This window comes from Nycticebus coucang, chromosome 18, assembly GCF_027406575.1.
Source record: "Nycticebus coucang isolate mNycCou1 chromosome 18, mNycCou1.pri, whole genome shotgun sequence".
Lineage (NCBI taxonomy): Eukaryota > Metazoa > Chordata > Mammalia > Primates > Lorisidae > Nycticebus > Nycticebus coucang.
In genome coordinates this window covers 62,971,357-62,992,956 of record NC_069797.1, presented here as the reverse complement: position 1 = coordinate 62,992,956, position 21,600 = coordinate 62,971,357, and the positions used below count along the sequence as shown (strand labels likewise).

At 37.3% G+C, this 21,600-nt stretch overlaps 1 protein-coding gene and 1 non-coding gene across 17 annotated transcripts in view; both read right to left on the bottom strand.

The window, feature by feature from the left end:
• TLK2 (tousled like kinase 2) overlaps positions 1–21,600 on the bottom strand; it is a 138,750-nt gene that overhangs the window by 36,735 nt on the left and 80,415 nt on the right. For all 16 annotated transcript variants that reach the window (XM_053568779.1, XM_053568777.1, XM_053568776.1 and 13 more), the window contains 4 exons: positions 19,395–19,490; positions 18,084–18,176; positions 11,377–11,487; positions 7,076–7,212 (listed from right to left, as the gene is read on the bottom strand). In XM_053568779.1, coding sequence (XP_053424754.1) covers positions 7,076–7,212; positions 11,377–11,487; positions 18,084–18,176; positions 19,395–19,490 — 437 coding nt within the window. The remainder of the gene's footprint in view (positions 1–7,075; positions 7,213–11,376; positions 11,488–18,083; positions 18,177–19,394; positions 19,491–21,600) is intronic.
• On the bottom strand, positions 9,395–9,565 carry LOC128571505 (U1 spliceosomal RNA). The gene has a single exon (XR_008375906.1). It is a non-coding gene; the product is annotated as a U1 spliceosomal RNA (small nuclear RNA).

The window sequence follows — 21,600 nt, the reverse complement described above, 5'->3', positions numbered from 1 at the left end:
CCAAGTTAACAACTTACAAATCAATAAAAACTCCACTGTAAAAAACAAAAAACAAAAAAACCACTTTCCCTTGCATATCACACACCACCTAACAAATATTAAGGTTTATACACTTGGCATATAAAACTATACAAAGATTTGAGATTAACTATTTAATAAACGAAAGCCTTTAAATCACCTGCTATAGTTCACAAATGCTAGGTCCTTTCCTCCCTTCTTTCTGTACTATACCTCACTCCCATCCTGCTTCCCTTTCTACAATGAACCTTCATTTATGCAGAATGATGAAATCTAATTTTTTAAAAACTATTCTCAAATGGAATCTATCCTACCTTTTTCCTTAGGTCAAACTTTGTCCAGAGGCAGTAGAGTGTATCTTTCTTGGAAGAACGTCAACCAGAAACAAAAGGCTACTCTAGGTTCCATGCCCAGAATACAATTTATGCTACCATTATCTAGAAAGGCAATACTGTTAAGCCTGGCTTAACCAGGTTAAGCTGATTACATATCAATTTAATGGCAGAATAAATACTTAATCAAGAGTTTTCTCTTTGCCTGAAATTTCTTCCTCTTTTTTATTTTTATTTATTTTATTTTTTTGTAGAGACAGAGTCTCACTGTACCGCCCTCAGGTAGAGTGCAGTGGCGTCACACGGCTCACAGCAACCTCTAACTCTTGGGCTTACGCGATTTACTTGCCTCAGCCTCCCGAGCAGCTGGGACTACAGGCGCCTGCCACAATGCCCGGCTATTTTCTCTTTTTTATTTTTTGAGAAAGAATCTTGCTCTGTCACTCTGGACAGAATGCAGTGGCATCATCATGGCTCCTGCAACCCAAAACTCCTGGCATCAAGGAATCCTTCTGCCTCAGCTTCGAAGTAGCTGGGACTACAGGTGCATACCACCACACCCCACTAATTTTCATATTTTTTTGTAGAGATGGGCTCTCACTCCTGCTTAGGCTTATCTCAAACTTTTGATCTCAAGCAATCCTCCTGCCTTGGCCTCCCAGACAGAGTGCTTAGGATTCCAGGCATGATCCACTACATCCCACCAAGAGTTTTCTATTTGCCTGAAAATTACTTTAGCTACCACTAGATATGCCTCCCTACCCTCATCTCACCCCTTCAACAGATATACAGGGTGAACATTAAGTTCACGAGCCACAAACTTTTATGTCCACTCTGTATATAAAGTCAGTCCTCTGGGCAGCACCTGTGGCTCAAGGAATAGGGCACCAGCCCCATATACTGGAGGTGGTGGGTTCAAACCTAGCCCCAGACAAAAACTACCAAAAAAAAAAAAAAAAAAAAAGTCAGTCCTCTGTATCCATGGGATTTAACTGCCTACAGATTAAAAATATTCAAGAAAAAAATATGGATGGTTGCTTCTGTACTGAACATGTACAGATTTTGTCATTCCCTAAACAATATGGCATAACAACTATTTATGTAGAATTTACATTATATATTATCAATAATCTACAGATGATTTAAGTATATAGGAAGATATGCATATGCATAGGTTATATGCAAAAATAATATCATACCATTTTATATAAGGAACTGGGCATCCTTGGATTTTGGTATTTGGAGGGGTCCTGGAACCAATCCCTCATAAGGGACAACCAAATAAATAATTCATGACTTGAAAGAATTCTGAGTTGAGACACAGAATCTTTAGGTAAAATCATAATCTTCCTTCTGATTCTATGAATGTCCTTTCTGAAGGACATTAAGAAAACATGTACCTTATCTGAACTTGAGTTTCCCAATCAAAAAAATTGGTAAAATATCTTAACTCATTTCTACCTTTTCAAGGGCTATGAATGCAAGGCACTCTGAACTCTCTGGAGATAACCATACAATAACTATAAAATATAAAGGCCTAGTGAGTACCACAATATTTTATCTTTAAAAACTGTTTTGTCGCCGGAAAGGCTATGTTAACCACTGTGATAAAAATGTGTCAAATGGTTTATGAAGTGAGTGTATGATGCCCCATAATCATATCATTGTATACAGTTATGATTTAATAAAAAAATTAAAAAAAAAAACTGTTTTGAAAAACAATCACCTTTATTAAACATAAAATAAGACTGACTTTCTATAATCTTCAGATAGAATTCATACATTGAATCTGTTCAAATTTATCTGAAAGGGGTCCCACAGGCATCACATATATAAACCATAAACACAGGGTTCACAGATTCCAAAACACTTTTGGGAAAATCTTAAGTTAAATGTTCTAGAAATGAGAGCTTGCTTCGTGAACAAGAAAGCTAAAGTGCCAAAGATCAATGTTACATAATATAAAGATTATCATATCAGTTCTTGATAGTCTTGAAACTATTTAGCTATTTATACCGAAAAATAAAAGAATAAAGAGTCCATTAGCAGTACTTCATTTAGATGAACTTTGGGAGTACAAAGTCTAGATTATGTCAATAAACTATAACTTCTTTTAGAACAGCAACCATGTCTTATAAACTTGTATATCCCCCAGCACAGACTGACAGTGCCTTTCACAGGGTTGATCCTTAAATATTTCTTGTATATCATCACATTTAGAGAGTGCTTATCCTTCATCGCCCATGGAAAGAGATTATTTCTTCTATCTTTTATGGAGTACTGCTGACCCCCCAAATCCATCTCACGCTTATCTAAATAATTCTATTTAAAAAGACACTGCCTACAAAAGAAACAGGGCCATCAGTCTCGGCACTATTATAGGTTGAAATGTGTGCTCCAAAGGCATGCTAAAGTCCCAACCCCCAGTGACCTGATGCGGAAAGAAATAGGGTCACTGAAGATGTTACAGGTTAAGATGAGGTCATACTAGAATAGGGAAGGCCCTTAATCTAATATGACTAGTATTATTTTCAGAAAAGGTAAGGACACACAGAGACACGGAGAAAACCATGTGAAGATGGAGGCAGAGACTGCAGTTATGCAGCCACAAGCCAAGGAATGCCTGGGGCAACAAAATGCCTGGAAGAGGCAGAGAAGGATCCTCCATATGACCCTGCCATGCCCTGACCCTACCTTCAGACTTCTAGACTTTTAACCTGTAAGGGAACACATTTTTCTCGCTTTAAACCACCCAATTTATGGTATTTTGTTAATCAGCCCTAAAAAAGCATACAGGCACATTCAACAGCAAAACCCTATTTCACACTCTAACCATACTAGAAATAATTAGAAGAGGCATTTTTTAAAAAAGCGTCTATTTTGGCTCGGCACCTGTGGCTCAAGCGGCTAAGGCGCCAGCCACATATACCTGAGCTGGGAGGTTCAAATCCAGCCCGGGCCTGCCAAACAACAATGACGGCTGCAACCAAATAATAGCTGGGCATTGCAGCAGGTAGCTATAGTCCCAGCTACTTGGGAGGCAGAGGCAGGAGAATCGCTTGAGCCCAGGAGTTGGAGGTTGCTGTGGGCTGTGGTGCCATGCCACGGCACTCTTCCCAGGGTGACAGCCTGAGGCTCTGTCTCAAAAAAAAAAAAAAAAAAAAAGCATCTATTTTGGGTGGTGCCTGTGGCTCCAAGGAGTAGGGCGCTGGCCCCATATGCCTGAGGTGGCGGGTTCAAACTCAGCCCTGGCCAAAAACTGTAAAAAAAAAAATAATAATAACAATAATAAATAAATAAATAATCTATTTTTAGACATAAATTTAACTGGAAAAAAATACATTAAAAGTAATCTAAAAGGAACTTGTGAACATACCAGATGAGAATTTTTAAAGATTCCCAAGATTTCATATATTCTGTACATACTAGAAACCGTGAAACAATATAGACTACCTACAGGAAGGAGATTTGACGCTTATCATATCAACAACATGAACTGTCCCAGTATTAATCATGACTGAGAATCACACAGTTCACCATGAAGTGCTTTAAGATGGGTACTATAATGCCTGATAAATCCAGATAAATGCTAGACTAGTATTACAATGTTGTCAAGTTTAATTTGCTCCTTCTGATTATCCACATCTTAAATAATCATAATTCTGTATATAGGTTAAAACCCATTAATTTAATATTGTTTATTTAAATATAAACAAAGTCTTAAGAATCTTTATTGCCTTGCCATTCACTAGTTAAGGTTTATTTAAATAAAAAATAATTGCGGATGTATATTTGGGTACTTAAGAGTCATATCTTGATGTGCTTGCTTTGCTACTAATAATGACTTAATAAGCTTAAAAGCAATATTCAATTGCTTGCTGTACTGATAAAGACTAGTATTTAACATACTTTCTCAAAAGTATAAAGCAAGCAACTTTTTTTTTTTTTTACTGTTTGGAATGTGCTGAGGGTACAAAGAATTAGGTTACACTGATTGCAGTTGTTAGGTAAAGTCCCTTAGCAAGAAACTTCTTCAACAGGTGCAAACATACTTTGGAAAGCAAAAATTACTAATCAGACCAAAAATCTGATAACATTTTTCTATTAAACAGTAAATCTTCTATTTTAGAAAATTAAATAATCACTCAAAAAAGAGCCAGGGAACAAAGTGAGAACAAAAGAACTACCCTGAAGCACTTTTTGGAACTGTATTTTAATTATAATTGAGTATGAGTTGTACTCAGTGGCCCTGTGATTGAATGCTGTGGTGTCATAGCTCTCAGTGACCTCAAACTCTTGGGCTCAAGCAATCCTTTTGCCTCAGCCTCCCAAGTAGCTGGGACTACAGGCATCTGCCACAACGCCCGGCTATTTAGAAACAGGGCTTCGATTTTGCTCAGGCTCATCTCGAACTCCTGAGCTCAGCTGATCCACCTGCCTCAGCCTCCCAAAGTACTTCGATTACAGGTGTGAGCCACTTGCCTGGCCTTTATTATTCAATTTTTAAATGTCTTGACTTTTGCTCTTCCTGTCAGCTGTCGATTCTTCACCTACCTCACCCACGAATTACTCAACACATTACAGAACCATCATTTATGAAGTTATCAGATATAGCATTTGAAATACCTAAAGAATTTCAATTTCTACACTAAAGGAAAGGGAATTAATTTATTAAAGCAAAACTTTAGGGAATCAAATACCTATAATTAGTAGATACCAGCCAGAAACAGTTCTCCAAAGGAAGAAATGGACTCCTTACCATTTACATGACTTTAAACCATTAAACAAGTGCTATCTACCTAAAGGGAATAAGCCTAGTCAGTTTCTCTGATCTTAGGGCTCTACAGCAGTTATCATTTTGTACTCTATAACTGTGTAAAGATTTCCAGAACCTTCTGGAGATGAGAATGCCCAGGGAATAAAAGATAAAATATTGCTACTATCAGCAAAATTTTTAATCACTTCTTAAAACTAATTATATCTCTACACAAACTATCTTTTTGAGTCAAAGTCTAAGAAGACTGCCATGTAACAACTGGCCACAAGTAGGAATCACCAGGAATCAGAGCATTCATTAAATGGCTTTGGCCACTAATGGGGATCTTAAGTTTGTCCTCAGATCTCATTTAAACAAATCTGGAAACGGAATGGTATGTCATTTCCATGGCAATTTACATAGCCTGGTCAGGGTGTTACCAGATGGGTATGATGCCTCCACGTCACTGCTGTTTACAGGGCTGTTTACTGTAGTGCCGTGGTACACTTCTGCTATCACCACCACCCAGGCTTAGAGCACAGAGTGAATGCTGCTCTGAACTGCTACCTGCCCTAACTCCACAGCATGTGCTTTTCTGCCAGAGTATTCTTTGACTTGACAACCTTCTCTTACACCAACACACACACACACACACACACACACACACATCTGAGGTACATTTGTGAAGCAAAAACATGCCTAAACTAAGTTGGAGGTTAATGTTTCATATATAAATCAAGGGCTACTAACACGTAATTCAGAGATTGGTTTTAACAAAATGTAAACAGCATTAATATTTGTATTTCCTTTCATGCATAAATTTTTTATTTATGTTTCATGATTACTCAAAAGTAGTCCCACTCCCTCTATTTCAGATTCAAGAAGCTATTTTAGAAAGAGAAAGCAGACAGGATAAGGCAGCCCACGGAACCTTCAAATTCATCATGATTTGGAGATTAAAAGTGTGAGAACCTATGAGTAAAAATAGTATAATGCTTCTACCTCACTCAGATGACAATGATCTAACAAAGCAAAATATGTAAGATACACCAAAAGAGAGTACAACCCCAAGATACCAATTTCTTCAAGTCTTGAGCTAATAGTAGCTATTCATTTAGGATTTTAAATGTTAATTCCCTCCCTAGAATAAATATCTGAGTGTTTCAAACCAAAAATTATAATAAAGACAAGGAATGCTAAATATTTCAAGTTCCAGACAGCCACAGACTGTGGGGCTGGTCACCACAGTATTCAAGGAATTGACTACTCTGATAAGTGAATGCTGTCTTCTTAAAAAGCCTCAGTGACATGTCCTACAAGGATCTTCCATGATTTTTATTCTTCCTTAAGTCACTGCCCATTTCATTTGTTCTGTGGATTCAGCATAAATGCTTAATAGACTCCTCATAATCAATTTCATAATTAAAAGGTATTAAGTCAAACACTAGATTTTTTTTCTCTAGCTTTAGTGACTGTTATTTTTAAGTTTAATGCAGTTTAATCATTTTTTATTCCTCTGTGTCACTTTTCTAAGGACTTTAGTACATTCTCTACATTTCTTTACAGATGTGGTAACTAAAAAATTAAAAGATGGGCTCGGGGCCCGTAGCACAGTTGTTATGGCACTAGCCACATACATTGAGGCTGGCAGATTTGAATCTGGCCTGGGCCAGCTAAACAACAATGACAATTCTAACCAAAAAATAGCCTGGCATTGTGGTGGGTGCCTGTAGTCCCAGCTTGGACTTGGGAGGCTGAGGCAAGAGAATCACTTAAGCCCAAGAGTTTGACGTTGCTGTGAGCTATGACAGCACAGCACTCAACTGAGGGCGACATAGTAAGACTGTCTCAAAATAAATAAATAAATAAAAGATGATTACTAGAATTATTAATGACTACAATTACAGAAGACATTAAAATATCCAAACTAACTTTTCAATCTGTCATTTACTCATGTTGATTCACTTACTTGATAAGGTTCTGGAAAGCATAACCATCTGTCCATTGTTCAGTAAAAGAGGCTCCGTGTCGGACAGTAGTAAAGTGGCCCAATCTCAAACGGTCTTGCATGCTCTTATCTCTACATGCCATCTTCTCTTGTTTTGACTTAGAAGAAAATGGACAGAAAAGAAATTCAGTACCAATTAGCACAGAGAAAGTCACTTCCTAGAAACCAAAAGATTTAAGATTATCAGGAAAAGTACTGTTGAAAAAAAAAACCACACACAATCTCAAAACATTCAGTAATGACTCCTTCAATAACATACGACTTCTGTTGAAATCAAGTAGACAGGATAACAAAAGAGCTGAATCAGCTTCTTCCTTGGAGAATTTTCTCTGATTTACCTATCAGTTTTTTTATCTGAGAGGTCAACATCTCAATTTTGGACTACATCAATACCTAATTCCTAAGCTGTTCTCCTATTTTCTGTTTCTTCCCTATCTAATCAATTCTAGAAAACTACCAATTCATCTCAAAACACTATGCATACTTCTTCCAATTTGATGCTCCAAATCTTCCATGGCTGTTTACTGCCAAACCTTAGATTGTAACATAGAAAAGTTCTCCATGAAACAAAAGATTATATGTCTACCTTCTATGTAATTCTTACTCCAAAACACCTTATGTACTCCTGATTCCTAAGCATATCATTCATTCAATACATACTTCCTAAAAAACAATTATATGTCAGACAATGTAAGTGGGAAGGAAGGAACATGAGAAAAAACTGGTGATTATAGCCCAGAGGGGGCTGAATAACCATTGAATATGTTAATTTGTAACTGTAAGTACAAACTGATAAAGAACTGGAAGGAAAAGAACAAAGGAAGTGATCCCAAGGGATAACCCTATTTGAGATGTCCTATGTAGTTTTCACCTATGGCCAATTTCTACCTGCAGTTTTCCTTGCCTAGAACACATTTTCCTTCTTCCTTGCAGCTTTCCTCAATTAGTCCCCTGCCCATTGTTTCCTTTTGTAAAAAAAAAAAAAAAAAAAAATTTTTTTTTTGAGATAGTGTCTCACTCTGTTGCCCTGACTACAGTCATCATAGCTCAATGCAATCTCTAACTACGGGGCTCAAGTGATCCTTCTGCCTCAGCCTCCTGAGCAGCTGGGACTATAATTGTATGCTACCATGCCCTACTAATTTTTCTATTTTTTTGTGGAGACAGGGTCTCGCTCTTGCTCAGGCTGGTCTCTAACTCCTGAGCTCAAGCAATCCTCGCACCTTGGCCTCCCAAAGTGTTACAGGAGTAAACTAGTGCACCCAGCCCCTTCTGGGTTTTTCAGTATGTGCACTGCTCATCTGAACAGATTTCTTTACGTGTGTTAGTGTAGTTTATGCTTCTCCCTCATGGAGATGGTTGCCCTCTGATGGCAGGAGCTGTGTCTTCTATGTCATTGGTTCATGCATGCTATTGTATGTATGAGGAGTACAATTCTTTTCATTGCTGAGTAGTAGTCCATGGTAGGAACATATCACAATTTGCTTACACATTCACCTAGTGACAGACACCTGGAATGTTACTGCTTTTAGGCTACTATGAATAAAACTGCTATGGATATTCTTGTACAAGTATTTTTATGGGCAATTTGCTTTCAATTCTCTTGGACTAATACTGGGACAGGAATTGATAGGTCACAAGGTAAATGCAGTAAGAAATCGCCCAAAAGTTTTCTGAAGTGGCTGAAACATTCCCAATAGTATGGAGATATTTCCATTCACATGTGAAATTTCCTTTCACATTCCCAACAGTATGAGAAATTAGGCTGCTCACATCTTCATTTACATTTGGCATTGTCAGTTCTTTTACTTTTAGTCATTCTGTTGGGTATATAACAATATCTTACTATGGTTTTAGTCTTGCCCTGATGCCTAATACCGTTGAGCATCTTTTTTTTTTTTTCTTAAGATAGGAGTATAGTAGTATGATCATAGCTCACTGATGTCTTGAACTCCTGGGCTCAAACAATCCTCCTGCTTTAGACTTCTGAGTAGCTGGGACTACACTACAATGCCTGGCTAATTTTATTTTGTTTTATCTCTTTTAGAAACAAGATCTCATTATGTAATTGAGGCTGGTCTCAAATTCCTGGCCTCAAGTGATCTTGCTTCAGACTCCCAAACACTTTGCCCAGTGTTGACCATTTTTTTTTATATGTTGGACAATTGCTTATTTTAAAAAACTTCTTTCTACACAACTTACAGAGTGTCAGAAATCATGAAATAGGGCTCCATAGAGCCCAGTAGTTTACAAAATCTGGTATTTGCAAACCATAAGCATCAGGAAAAAGCAAAAATAACAGTCTCCCACTACCACAAATTATGCAGTCAAGTCTTCCACATTTGGGGAAATCACAGGGATCAACAGAGCGAGAGTGCAATGGATAAGCCAAGCCTCACCCTGGAAAAACTACCTTAGTGATCATGGAATCTCCCCTGCCAGGTTAAGTATTGCATATTTTTATATATCCTTTTGTTATAAAATGAAGTATCTGTTCAAGTCTTTTTCTTTCTTTCTTTTATTTTTTTTTTAAAGACAGGGTCTTGCTCTGCCTCCCAGGCTACAGTGCGATGGCATTATCATACTTCACTACAATCTCATTGGACTCAACTAATTCTCCTGGCTCAGCCTCCCAGGTAGTTGGTACTATAGATGCACACCACATGCCTGGCTAATTTTTCTATTTCACTTTAGAGACTGGGTCTCACTCTTGCTCAGGGTGCTCTCAAACTTCTGATCTTGAGCAATCTTCCTGCCTCGGCCTCCCAAAGTGCTAGGATTATAGGTATGAGTCACCGTGCCTGGCCTATTCAAGTCTTTTGATCATTTTTAATGGGCTATCTTTTAATTATTAAGTTATAGGAGTCTTTATGTATGTATTCAAGTTCTTTGAGAGATAATATTATGAATTTTTCCTCCCAATCTATGATTGCATTTCCATTTGTGTTTCTTTATATTCCAGCGCAATATAGCAGTCAATAAATATTCCTTATTTACAAAGTTGACAAAGAAGCACTAAGATTTTAGTTCTTTTGAAAATACATCTAAATTTTATTACATATTTTTCTTAAAAAATAGAAAATTATATTTTCCTGTGAGAACGGAGAGATAATATTTCATTTAATTTTTGTACTATGCTGTTTAGAGTTTAGTGTAAATGAATAGATGTATGCTGACCGCAGGAAATGCTCTGAAGCTTGAAGTAAATTCTCTATATTAGCATAAGCCTTACAATTTCTCACTCTCATAAAAATGAAAAGTGGCTTCCTTCCTTAATTATTGAGACAAAGAATGAAGCAAAAATTCTCTGTCTCTTCTACCTCAATAGAATAATCTATGTCACTTTCAATGAAAAACAGTATTCCCTCTCTTTCTAATAGCATTCCAAAGATTTCAGGAAAAGTATCCACCAGTTTATCTCAAACCTCTAGTTTGTAATCTTGCAAAAATTTCATTAGGAGGGCCAACTGTAATCCTAGCACTCTGGGAGGCTGAGGCAGAAAGATCACGTACGCTCAGGAGTTCGAGACCAGCTTAAGATCCTGTCTCTACTAAAAACAGAAAAATTAGCCGGGCATTGTGTCATGCACCCGTAGTAGTCCTGGCTACTCGGGAAGTTAAGGCAGGAGGATCACTTGAACCCAAGAGTTTGAGGTTGCTGTGAGGTAGGCTGATGCCATGGCACTTTAGCCTGAGCAACAGACTGAGACTCTGTAAAAAAAAAATTAGGAAGTACTTAAAACTTCTAAGGAATAGTTACTAATAACTATTAAAGGCAAGCTGCAACTTTTAAGTACCATTTAAAGGCAATTGCAGCCAATTAATCACATACAAGTATATGACAACTTCATTTTTTATAGCATAAAACAATTATCACATTATTTTATAAGTTACTCTAAATATCATCTCTGAAACACAAGTGTAACTATTGTTAAACGTTTGGTCAGGATACTCGCTTCAATTCACAGGATGAATATAGAAATTTAGAAGAGTAATACCCCAAATAAAATCAACTAGGACAAGCTGTGACTATTCAACATCATATTAAAAAGTAATGCACAGCCAGAAGGCATGTCCCAAATTATCACTCTAGATATTTGGTCTAGTGTCCATGCAAGGAAAAAATTCTAATTGTCAAATCATGAGCAGTCTTCTTCTAAAAAGCCCTCTTTTAAAATATTTTCATCTCAGGCAAGGAGTAAGAAGCCACACAATGACATATATCTTTGGATATAGAGTTTAGGCCACCATTATTCACTAACCTTTTCTATAAGGAGTTTCTTGCTCATTGTCACACATCTATTTAATCGTTCCTTGTATTTCTCTAGCATCTTTTGCTGTTCATCAATCTGCCGTCTCAAATCACAGTTGGCCTTCAATGGAAAACAATTTTTAATTAGCTCTAAGGGAGACAGATTAATAGAAAAGCAGTTTCCAGAAAGAGAGAAAAATCATTTCTATGTGTTGTTAAATCAAAATCAAAGTTCAGAGATAAGAGTAACTATATTATTTTTTCAAAGCAAATCATTCTTTTATTCTGTTTAAATTAACATCTGTTTATCAATGATAAATTGTTACTAGAAGTAGGAATGTTTCTCTACTGATCATATTTTGCCTCCTGAATAACCAGTTATAGCTAATCTTGTAATTACAGATAACTGAGCTATTACAAAGTAAAATTTTTAAAAACCCAGAATGAATGTTTAAAATATGTATGAACAGTGATTATGCACTTACAAAACAATTACAAAAAAAATAATTTTTTTTTTTTGCAGTTTTTGGCCAGGGCTGGGTTTGAACCCACCACCTCCGGCATATGGGACCAGCACCTTACTCTTTTGAGCCATAGGCGCTGCCCGCAATTACAGAATTTTTTTAACCACATAAGATTCTTTATATTCAGTCTGTTGTTCTTCTATTCTTACTTAAAAAAAAAAAAAAAAGGTAATGAATTACATAAAGGATCCTCACCAAAGAAGCCAGGCACACCCATGCCCACACAAGACAGAACTAACAAACAAGATCCTACTTTAACAATGCCAGAATGTAAATAGTTAATTTAGCTGTGGTCTGAAGCCTACAACATAGACTAAATACTCTCAAAAAGTCAAGCCAACTACAATAACAGAGGAGAAAAGAACCACTAACCCAAGGTCAAATTTGACTCCCAACTTCTGAATTTATTCTTGTTGTGTTAAAAAAAAAAAAATCTCTACCCTTTTGGCAAATATTGCTACCTCATAATGACTTGCTTGAATTATGAACTCTGTTACCTCCCAACCAAATGATATAAGCATTTCTGAAATTGTAAAAAAGCACAAATGACGATATAGGATATTTAATTTCTGAGACTTTTCAACTTCATAAAAAAATTCTTCCCTTAGTTTTTTTGCAGAGTACTAGAGATCACATCATCAAAGGCAAAGTATAACTACATTTGGGTAAATGTGACTAATTCATGCTAAAGAATCTACAAGTCTGCCAGAATGGTGGCTCACATCTGTGATCTTAGTACTTTGCAAGGCCAAGGAGGGAGGATTGCTTGAGGCCAGGAGTTCGAGACCAGCCTGGGAAAACACAGAGAGATCCCATCTCTACCAAAAATAAAACATTAGTGAGGGCCGGGAGCTGTGGCTCATGCCTGTAATCCTAGTACTCTGGGAGGCCAAGGCAAGAGAAATGGCTTGAGCCCAAGAGTTTGAGGTTGCTGTGAGCTATGACACCATGGCACTCTACCAAGGGTGACAAAGTAAGACTCTGTCTCAAAATAAATAAATAAAAAATAAAACATTAGCAAGGTGTGGTGGTGCACACCTATAGTTTCAGATACTTGGGAGGCTGAGACAGGATGATTGGTTGAGCCCAGGAGTTAGTGGATGTAGCAAACTATGACTGTAGTAATGTATCCCAACCTGGGTGACAAAGTGAGACCCTGTCTCAAAAAAAAAAAAAAAAAAAGAAAAGAAAAGAAAAGAAAAAAGAAAAAGAAGAAGAAGAAGAATCAATTACAAGCTAAGGCATATAGTGTTTGGTGAAATCCATTCTATCACTAGAAGTTGAGTGTTCCCTCAAAATCTGTAATCAAATATATGGATTACATTTTAAAATTTTATTTAAAATTTTAAGAATTAGGGCTTGGTGCCTATAGCACAATGGTTACGATGCCAGCCACATACACCCAGGCTGGTGGGTTTGGACCCAGCCCGGACCTGCTAAATGACAATGACAACTGCAACAAAAAAATAGGCAGGCATTGTGGTGGGTGCCTGTTAGCTCAGCTACTTGGGAGGCTGAGGCAAAAGAATTGCTTAAACCCAAGAGTTGGAGGTTGCTGTGAGCTGTGATAACACAGCACTCTACTGAGGGTGACATAATGAGACTTTGTCTCATAATAAAATAAAATAAAAATAAAATGAAATCTTAAGAATTCCTAATTTTTGTGGTTTCCAACACTAATGTTCTTTTTTTATTTGTTTGTTTTTGAGACAGAGTCTCATTATGTTGCCCTTGGTAGAGTGCCACGGCGTCACAGCTCACGACAACCTCAAACTTAGTCTTAAGTGATTCTCCTGCCTCAGCCTCCCAAGTAGCTGGAACTACAGATGCCTGCCACAACACCTGGCTATTTTCTTTCTGTTGTTGTTGTAGTTATCATTGTTGTTTGGCAGACCCAAGCTGGGTCTGAACCTGCCAGCCCCAGTATATGTGGCTAGTGCCTTAGCCGCTGAGCTATAGGCGCTGAGCCCCAACACTAACCTTTTTTTTTTTTTTTAGAGACAGAGTCTCACTTTATTGTCCACAGTAGAGTACTGTGATGTCACAGCTCACAGCAACCCCCAACTCCTGGGCTTAGGCAATTCTCTTGCCTCAGCCTCCCAAGAAGCTGGGCCTACAGGCGCCCAACACTAATGTTTTTAAGAGTTCCTATTTGGGGGCAGCGCCTGTGGCTCAAGGAGTAGGGTGCCGGTCCCATATGCCGGAGGTGGCGGGTTCAAACCCAGCCCCGGCCAAAAACCACAAAAAAAAAAAAAAAAAAAAAAAAAAAAAAAAAGAGTTCCTATTTGGGGCAGCACCTGTGGCTCAGTGAGTAGGGGGCCAGCCCCATTTATGGAGGGTGGCCAAACTGCAACAGAAAAATAGCTGGGCATTGTGGTGGGCGTCTGAGGCAAGAGAATCACCTAAGCCCATGAGCTGGAGGTTGCTGTGAGCTGTGATGCCACAGCACTTTACCCAGGGCAACAAAGTGAGGCTCTGTCACTAAAAAAAAAAAAAAAAAAAAGACTTCATATTTAAAGTAGCAGGTAGCTAGTAGACCTACCACAGTCATACCCAACACCCTACTAAAATGGAAAAACCTCATAGATGACTAATGACTATTTGAAAGGAGATAAAACACCAGCAGTCTTTCCCTTACTGGAGGATCCTGATCAGCAACACAAGTTCTAATCAATTTGAAAAAATGGTGGCTTAATCTCTGCTTTCATTTTTGTTGAAAGAGGAGTTTGCTCTGTTGACCAGGCTAGACTGAAGTGGCATCATCATAGCTCATAGCTCACTGCAACCTTAAACTCCTGAGCTCAAGCAATCCTCCTGCCTCAGCCTCCTGAGCAGCTGGGACTACAGATGTACACTACCACGCCTAGCTAATTTTTCTTTTTTTTTTTTTTTTTTTTTTTGAGAGAGAGGGTCTCATTTTGTTGCCCTTGGTAGAGCGCTGTGGTGTCACAGTTCACAGTAACCTCAAACTCTTGGGCTCACGTAATTCTCTTGCCTTACCTCAGCCTTCCTTGTAGCTGGACTACAGGCGCCTGCCACAACTCCCGGCTGTTTTTTTGTTTGTTTGTTTAGCAGGCTTGGGTGGGGTTTGAACCCACTGGCCCTGATGCATGTGGCTGGCACCCTAACTGCTGAGCCACGGGCACCGAGCCTAATTTTTCTATTTTTTTGTAAAGACGGGGTCTTCCTCTTGCTCAGGCTGGTCTTGAACTCCTAGCCTCAAGCAAGCCTCCCTTTTTGGCCTCCCAAATACTAGGATTATAGACATGAGCCACTGTGTCTGGCCCTGTGTCTTCCCTTTTGATGTCTCTATTCCTTTAGTATTGCTCTATATCAAAGTAAAGACTACATACACCCTTGAGAAGACAATAAAAGAGAAAAGGGAAGGGGTAAATAAAGGGAACACACTGCTTCCTGGGATATGTAAGCAACATTTTTTTAAGACCCAAGAAGCAATACTAAGTTAGGATTCAAGTTTTTCACAGACTTCCTTCTCAATCGCAAGAGAGGCGATGAAGGAAGGAGGAAGACATGTCCAGCAGAGCTACTCTGGACAAAACTCTGCCAGATACTGGATTTTGACAAGAAGCCTTTTTATACCCCCAAACTTCTTAATTATAAATCTTAGTTGACAATTCACCCAGCACCCAAATGAACAAAAGCATCCTCAAACAATAAGAGCGAGTCTAAGCAAATATATACATTAACAATAAAAGATGCAAGACAGCTACTGAGTCTACTCATGGCCTCCTCATTAACAGATGAAGAAAAGGAAATAAATAAATGAATAAGAAATGAGAATATCAGCTTGCAAACAATGAAAATGATCACCTACAGAAATCAAAATAATATTTTAGGATACTGTTTTTCATATTCCATAAAATTAGAAAAGGAAAAAGTAGGTAAAGCAAAAATGCAAATAGCAGGATCAAAATTCACAGGTGCAACAGTCAATAGCAGAAAATGAATAGGAAGACAATGAATGGGGCAATCATATTAAAATGAGACAACATGTTTGAAATAAAGGATAGAAATGAGAGATCCAAGTTAGGGACCAATGAAGAAACCAATATCCAAGGAATAAAAGCAGCGATTAGGCATAATCACGGTTATAGAATAAAAATATAAACGAAGACGCACATATAGATGTACCCTGGAAAAATTTAACAGACTGGTCATGGACTTCTATGAAACATTAAATGCTAAAAAAAATGAAAGAAGTAAGTGTGTATATGCATGTGTGTTACATTTGAGAGGTAAAAGGAGACAGGTTATAACACAAAAATCTTACAAACAGTGCTGTCTTTTACATGGAAGGCAGGAGAAAATATTCTCCACTCTGTAAGGATGTATCAAAATTAACACTGACATATCCTTGCTGAAGAATAATTACTTAAAAATATATACCAATCGACAAACAAAACAAAAAGACAAAACTGGCAGGCATGATGGCTCACGGATGCAATCCCAGCGCTTTGGCAATCCAAGGTGCAAGGATTGCTTGAGATCAAGAGTTTGAGACTGTCCTGAGGGATACAGTGAAACCCTGTCTCTACAAAAAATAGAAAAATTAGCCAGATGTGGTAGTGCATGCCTGTAATCCCAGCCATTCTGGAGGATGCCTTCAGCCCAAGAGTGTAAAGATACTGTGAGCTATGATGCCACCGCACTCTAAAGTAGACCCTGTCTAACAACATAAAAGACAAAAACTGTGAATATAACAATACTGTCAATGAGCTTTGAAATTAAATAAACATATGAAACCAATTACTGAAAACTTGGCCATAAATTATTCTCAGATGAAATATTAAGAATAAGCTAATAATAATAAATACATCAGACTTTACTAATAAAGGCCAGACTTATTTAGCTACGTACTAAATTCCAGGTCTTACATAAAAAGGAAGTCAAAATACACTATTTTACTTACAGAAATATAATTTAAAATGTTTAGCAATCACAAATATAGTAATTACCCAGAAGCCTAATAATAAAAACTGGTAAAAGCAAGGCTGCCAATCACCACCTTGCTAGGTCATGATAGCTCTGGAGGTTCTAGGGCCCCTCTGAGGCAGTTTGATGACTGCATTAGTACAAATAAAGATCAAACTGACATCTTCTAAATCACTGGAGAAGGTAAATAATGTTAGACAATTTTATTCATAAATCAGTAACATTTATGCATATATGCCTTTATATATATGCTATAAATGGCTCAAAAAATTAACCAAAAATATACCAAATGTTTTATTCTAGTTAATGGAATTATAGGTGACATAGTTTTCTGTATTCTGTAAAGAGTATGTATGATTTTAATAATGGTAAAACAATAAACCCTTTTTACTGTTTTTAAAGAATGGGTCATGTCAAATTGCATTGTCAAAATACTATATATTCTTAAAATATCAAGATATATTTGTAGAGATACCTATTTAATTCTGGACTAGGCATTTAAAAAGTTTCTTTTGTAAAGCACAAAAAACTCTAGATGGCTAGGTTATAGAAAGTACAAAATGCAAAATACACTGAAAAGCCTTTTGAAAACTGTTTTTGTTTGTCTGGTTGTTTTGAGGTAGCGTCTCACTCCATCACCCTTTCTGGAGTGTAGTGGTGTCACTGTAGCCCACTGCAACACCAAACTACTGGACTCAGGTGATGCTCCTGCCTCGGCCTCCTGAGAAGCGTGAACTATAGGTGTGTCTGGCTAATTTTTCCTTTTGGGGGGTAGAGACAGGTCTCACTACATTGCCTAGGCTAGTTTTAAACTACTGGCCTCAAGGGATACTCCCACCTTAGCCTCCCAAAGTGTTAGGATTACAGGTGTGAGCTACCATATCTGGCCTTGAAAATAGCTTTTAAAGTTCAACAATATTAAAATAACTTTGCTGTAATTGGGAAAATTTTATACTTATTCCCACAGTTTTATATGAAATACAATACTCCATAAATCTATTTTTGTATTATAAATGCAAATGCAAAATACCACAATATAAAATTTCCAATTCAAAGAGTGTTTAGAATACAGATATGATTCTGGTTCTTAATTTCCCCAGTGAAAGCAAAATATCCAAATGGTTATTTAACTTTATTATCTGACTGTAGCAATTACTTACTTCTATGACATGTACATAATCCAAATATACATAAAAATTAGTGCTTGTTATAAAATCTCTTAACACATTTTAATACTTACTCTTAATAAATCATCTATTCTTCCCTCCTTCTTCTCTAAGTCAGAATTCTTACTGTTTTCTAGTGCAGATATTTTTTCTATTGTGAGGTCAGACTACAGAGACAAAAGCAAAACAAATTTAGGATTAGTCTCAAAACATTACATGTCATTACATTTTTCTCATTACTTTTCTGAAAAAAGCACTTGCTAACACAAATAGCCTGGAATCACATGGTTCAAGAAATTAAATCTGCTCTCCTAATCCCATTCATTAAGTCTTAGCTGAGATCCTTATATCCTGCTACATCTGCACTTCAAAAACATATTAATTCTTGAATCAAATATGTGAATTCTGAAACTACTGTGCATTAAACAGTACTGAAATTCATTACTCCAAAAATGAAATTAATTTTAAATAGAAAAAGGCTGCATAGGAGACATGACTCAAACCTCTGAAGAACAAACATGCCACCTAGTGGAAATAGAGAGTAATCAGAAAGGGAGAAACGAAGTTATCCCAGGGCTCAACTATCTAAGTCTGTTCAACAGTCCAAAAGCTAATGATTCAAATGAAATTAAAATCGGCTTCAGAGGGTGTATACTGAGATTGAAGAAATTCTCTTAGATTGCCAAGCACCCTCTCTTGAAGGCAACACAGGCAGTGTCAAAAGAGGCTGCAAGGAAACCAATTATACTATTGGCTAAGTTAACACGATAGAATGGAGGATACATACATCCTAAAATGGTCACAATATTCCCTCAATAAGAGTTTTGGAAGACTGTTTAAGGAATAAATTATGTTAGTATACAAGATCTTAGAGAAGTTTAGCTAGGGTCTGCCAAACAAGTAAGCAGGTACAAGGAATAAATTAACTACTTTCATAAAGTAAGGAATTAACATTTATTGAAAGCCTACCATAATCACTATTCTAATCTGCATTTTGTACACGTTGCCTGAGATAATTACAATCAACTGTATTTTTACAAAAGATTTATACCAAGGAAACCTGAAGCCTAGAAAGAAAAAATAAAAACGTTAGTACCAGAATCTGAACCCAAGCCTTCAAAACATGTACTCTTTCCTCAACACCATGCAATATATGCATTTCCACTGCAATACACCAGAAAGGTAAAGAAAAGCCACAAAAAGTTAAAGCACCTCCCCAAGGTCTTTACCCATAATGCAAGTTCTAAATATAATACACACAAATAATGAGGTATTGTAGGAGAAATACAGGAAGATAGAGAGATCAGACTCTATATATGGTTAGGTTAGCATTTTTATTCTTCAGAAGATAAATTTCCTCCACTGTTTATCAATCATCAACCTACCTGGGTCTGTCTGTGCTGGATGGAGATCTGTTTTTGGGAGCTGCAGGAATGCTCTGTGTTGCCAGATCCCGTAGAAGAAGGACTGTTTTGTTGAGCCTATGATAAAGGTACATCACGAATCACAGGAAAGTTTTGTATTTTTCAAAACAAAAATTTGTATGAATGCAAACAACTACCTCTATATAATACAAACTGTTTCTTATGAAAGTAGTCAAGGCCCTGTGGCCAAAAAGTAAGTAAAACATTTCAAATATGAAACACAAGGGAAACATGGTGGCTTATATTATGTTCCTATAAACAGGTTTAAAGTATCAAATGTAAAGTCAGAATAGTCTACTAAACACCCAAACATTATCCATGAACACATAGCAATCTAAAAATCCAGGCTGATATCCAATATTCTTAGTCACTTGTTGATCAAGCATTCTAAAGCGTTTTTCTCAAATTTATATGGTTTAGGTTTCATTTAATTCAGGTACTCAGAAATACACAATCATTACATTCCCAAGAATACTTTTAAAAACAAGGTACAGGCCAGATGTGGTGGCGCATATCTGTTATCCCAGCACTTGGGAGGCCGAGGTAGCGGGACTGCCTGAGCTCACAGGTTCGAGACCAGCCTGAGCCAGAGAACCCCATCTCTAAAAATGGCTGGGTACTGTGGCGGGCACCTGTAGTCCCAGCTACTTGGGAGACTGAGGCAAAAGAATTGTTTGAACCCAAGAGTTTGAGGCTGCTGCGAGCTATGATGCCATGGCACTCTACCAAGGGTGACAAAGTGAGACTCTAATCTCAAAAAACAAACAAATAAAAACACAGGGTACAGATCAGGTGTGGCAGCTCATGACTGTAAACTTAGTCCTTTGGGAGGCCAAGGTGGGAGGATCCCTTTACCCCAGGAATTTGAGACCATCCTGAGCAACATAACAAGACAGTAACTTTATAAAAAGTTTAGCTGGGTGTGGTAGTGCACGCTTGTAGTCCTAGCTACTGGGAAGGCAAAAGGATCACTTGGGCTCAGGAGTTGGAGGCTGAAGTGAGCTGTGAATCCTGCTACTGCTACCCTAGCTCCCTAACAAGAGCAAGACTCTGTCCCAAAAAATTTTTAAAAGGTACAATTGTGCCTAACATGGTATGACCTACCATAGACATAACTAGGAAATACTAGCAATTCTGAGAACTACTGAATAATGAAAATACAGCACTACCATGTCATCAAAGGAGGCAGTGTTTTACATATGTGAAGTTTTTCTTATGCTTCCTACATATTCTTTTGATTATTGTTCTTATTTATTAACATAGTCATAACAGTATAACCACCACCAATTAAGCAATTACTATAAGCTAAATGCCTCACTGTCATTATTACATTCAATCCTTATAAAACCCTGTAAGTGATAATTATATTATTGCTTCCACTTACAGATAAAGAAAATACAACTCAGAGACATTAAGTACCTGTGCAGGGTCGCAGAACAAGTTAAATGGCGTAACCAGAATTGGGGGCTGTGCCCACAATAAATGCTCTCAATAACTCCAACAGACTATCATAATCAGATTGTGAGCAAGCACTTTATACACGTGCACTGAAGGGTCACAACAGTCTTAGAAGGTAGGGAGTGTTATTAACTCCATTTTTGTAGGTGGTTTATTTATTTATTTATCTTCTTTTCTTAAATTTCAGATTGTTATAAGGGTATAAATAACTAGGTTACATTGTCTGTGTCTCTTAGGTAAAGTCCAAGTTGTAGTTGAGCCCTTCACCTAGGAAGTGTGTCATATACCTCTAACACTGAGCCCATTAGGTAATAGAACTCCAAACCCCGCTCTCCCTGCTCGCCCCCCTTTTGAATGTAGTAGGTTTTTCTCTCCTGTGGGAATGTAGTTGTTCATCTACTGTTTTCATATCCATATTGCCTACTTTGGATACACTGCCCTACTTTGGATATCACCTTCTTGTGATACTTTATTTAGGATGATGTTCTCTAAATCTATCCAGGTAAGTACAAAAAAGGTAAAGTCTCATCTTTTTGTATGGCTGAGTAATATTAATTTCATTTTTATCTATTAATTCATATTAAGTACTCTTTCTATTATCTGTGTTAGGCGCTAGGGGTATGTGGCCAAGGGCAACAGATCACAGATTTAGTTCTTACTCTGCCTTAATGAAGCTTATAATCCAAAAGATAAAGTATTTTTTCTTTTT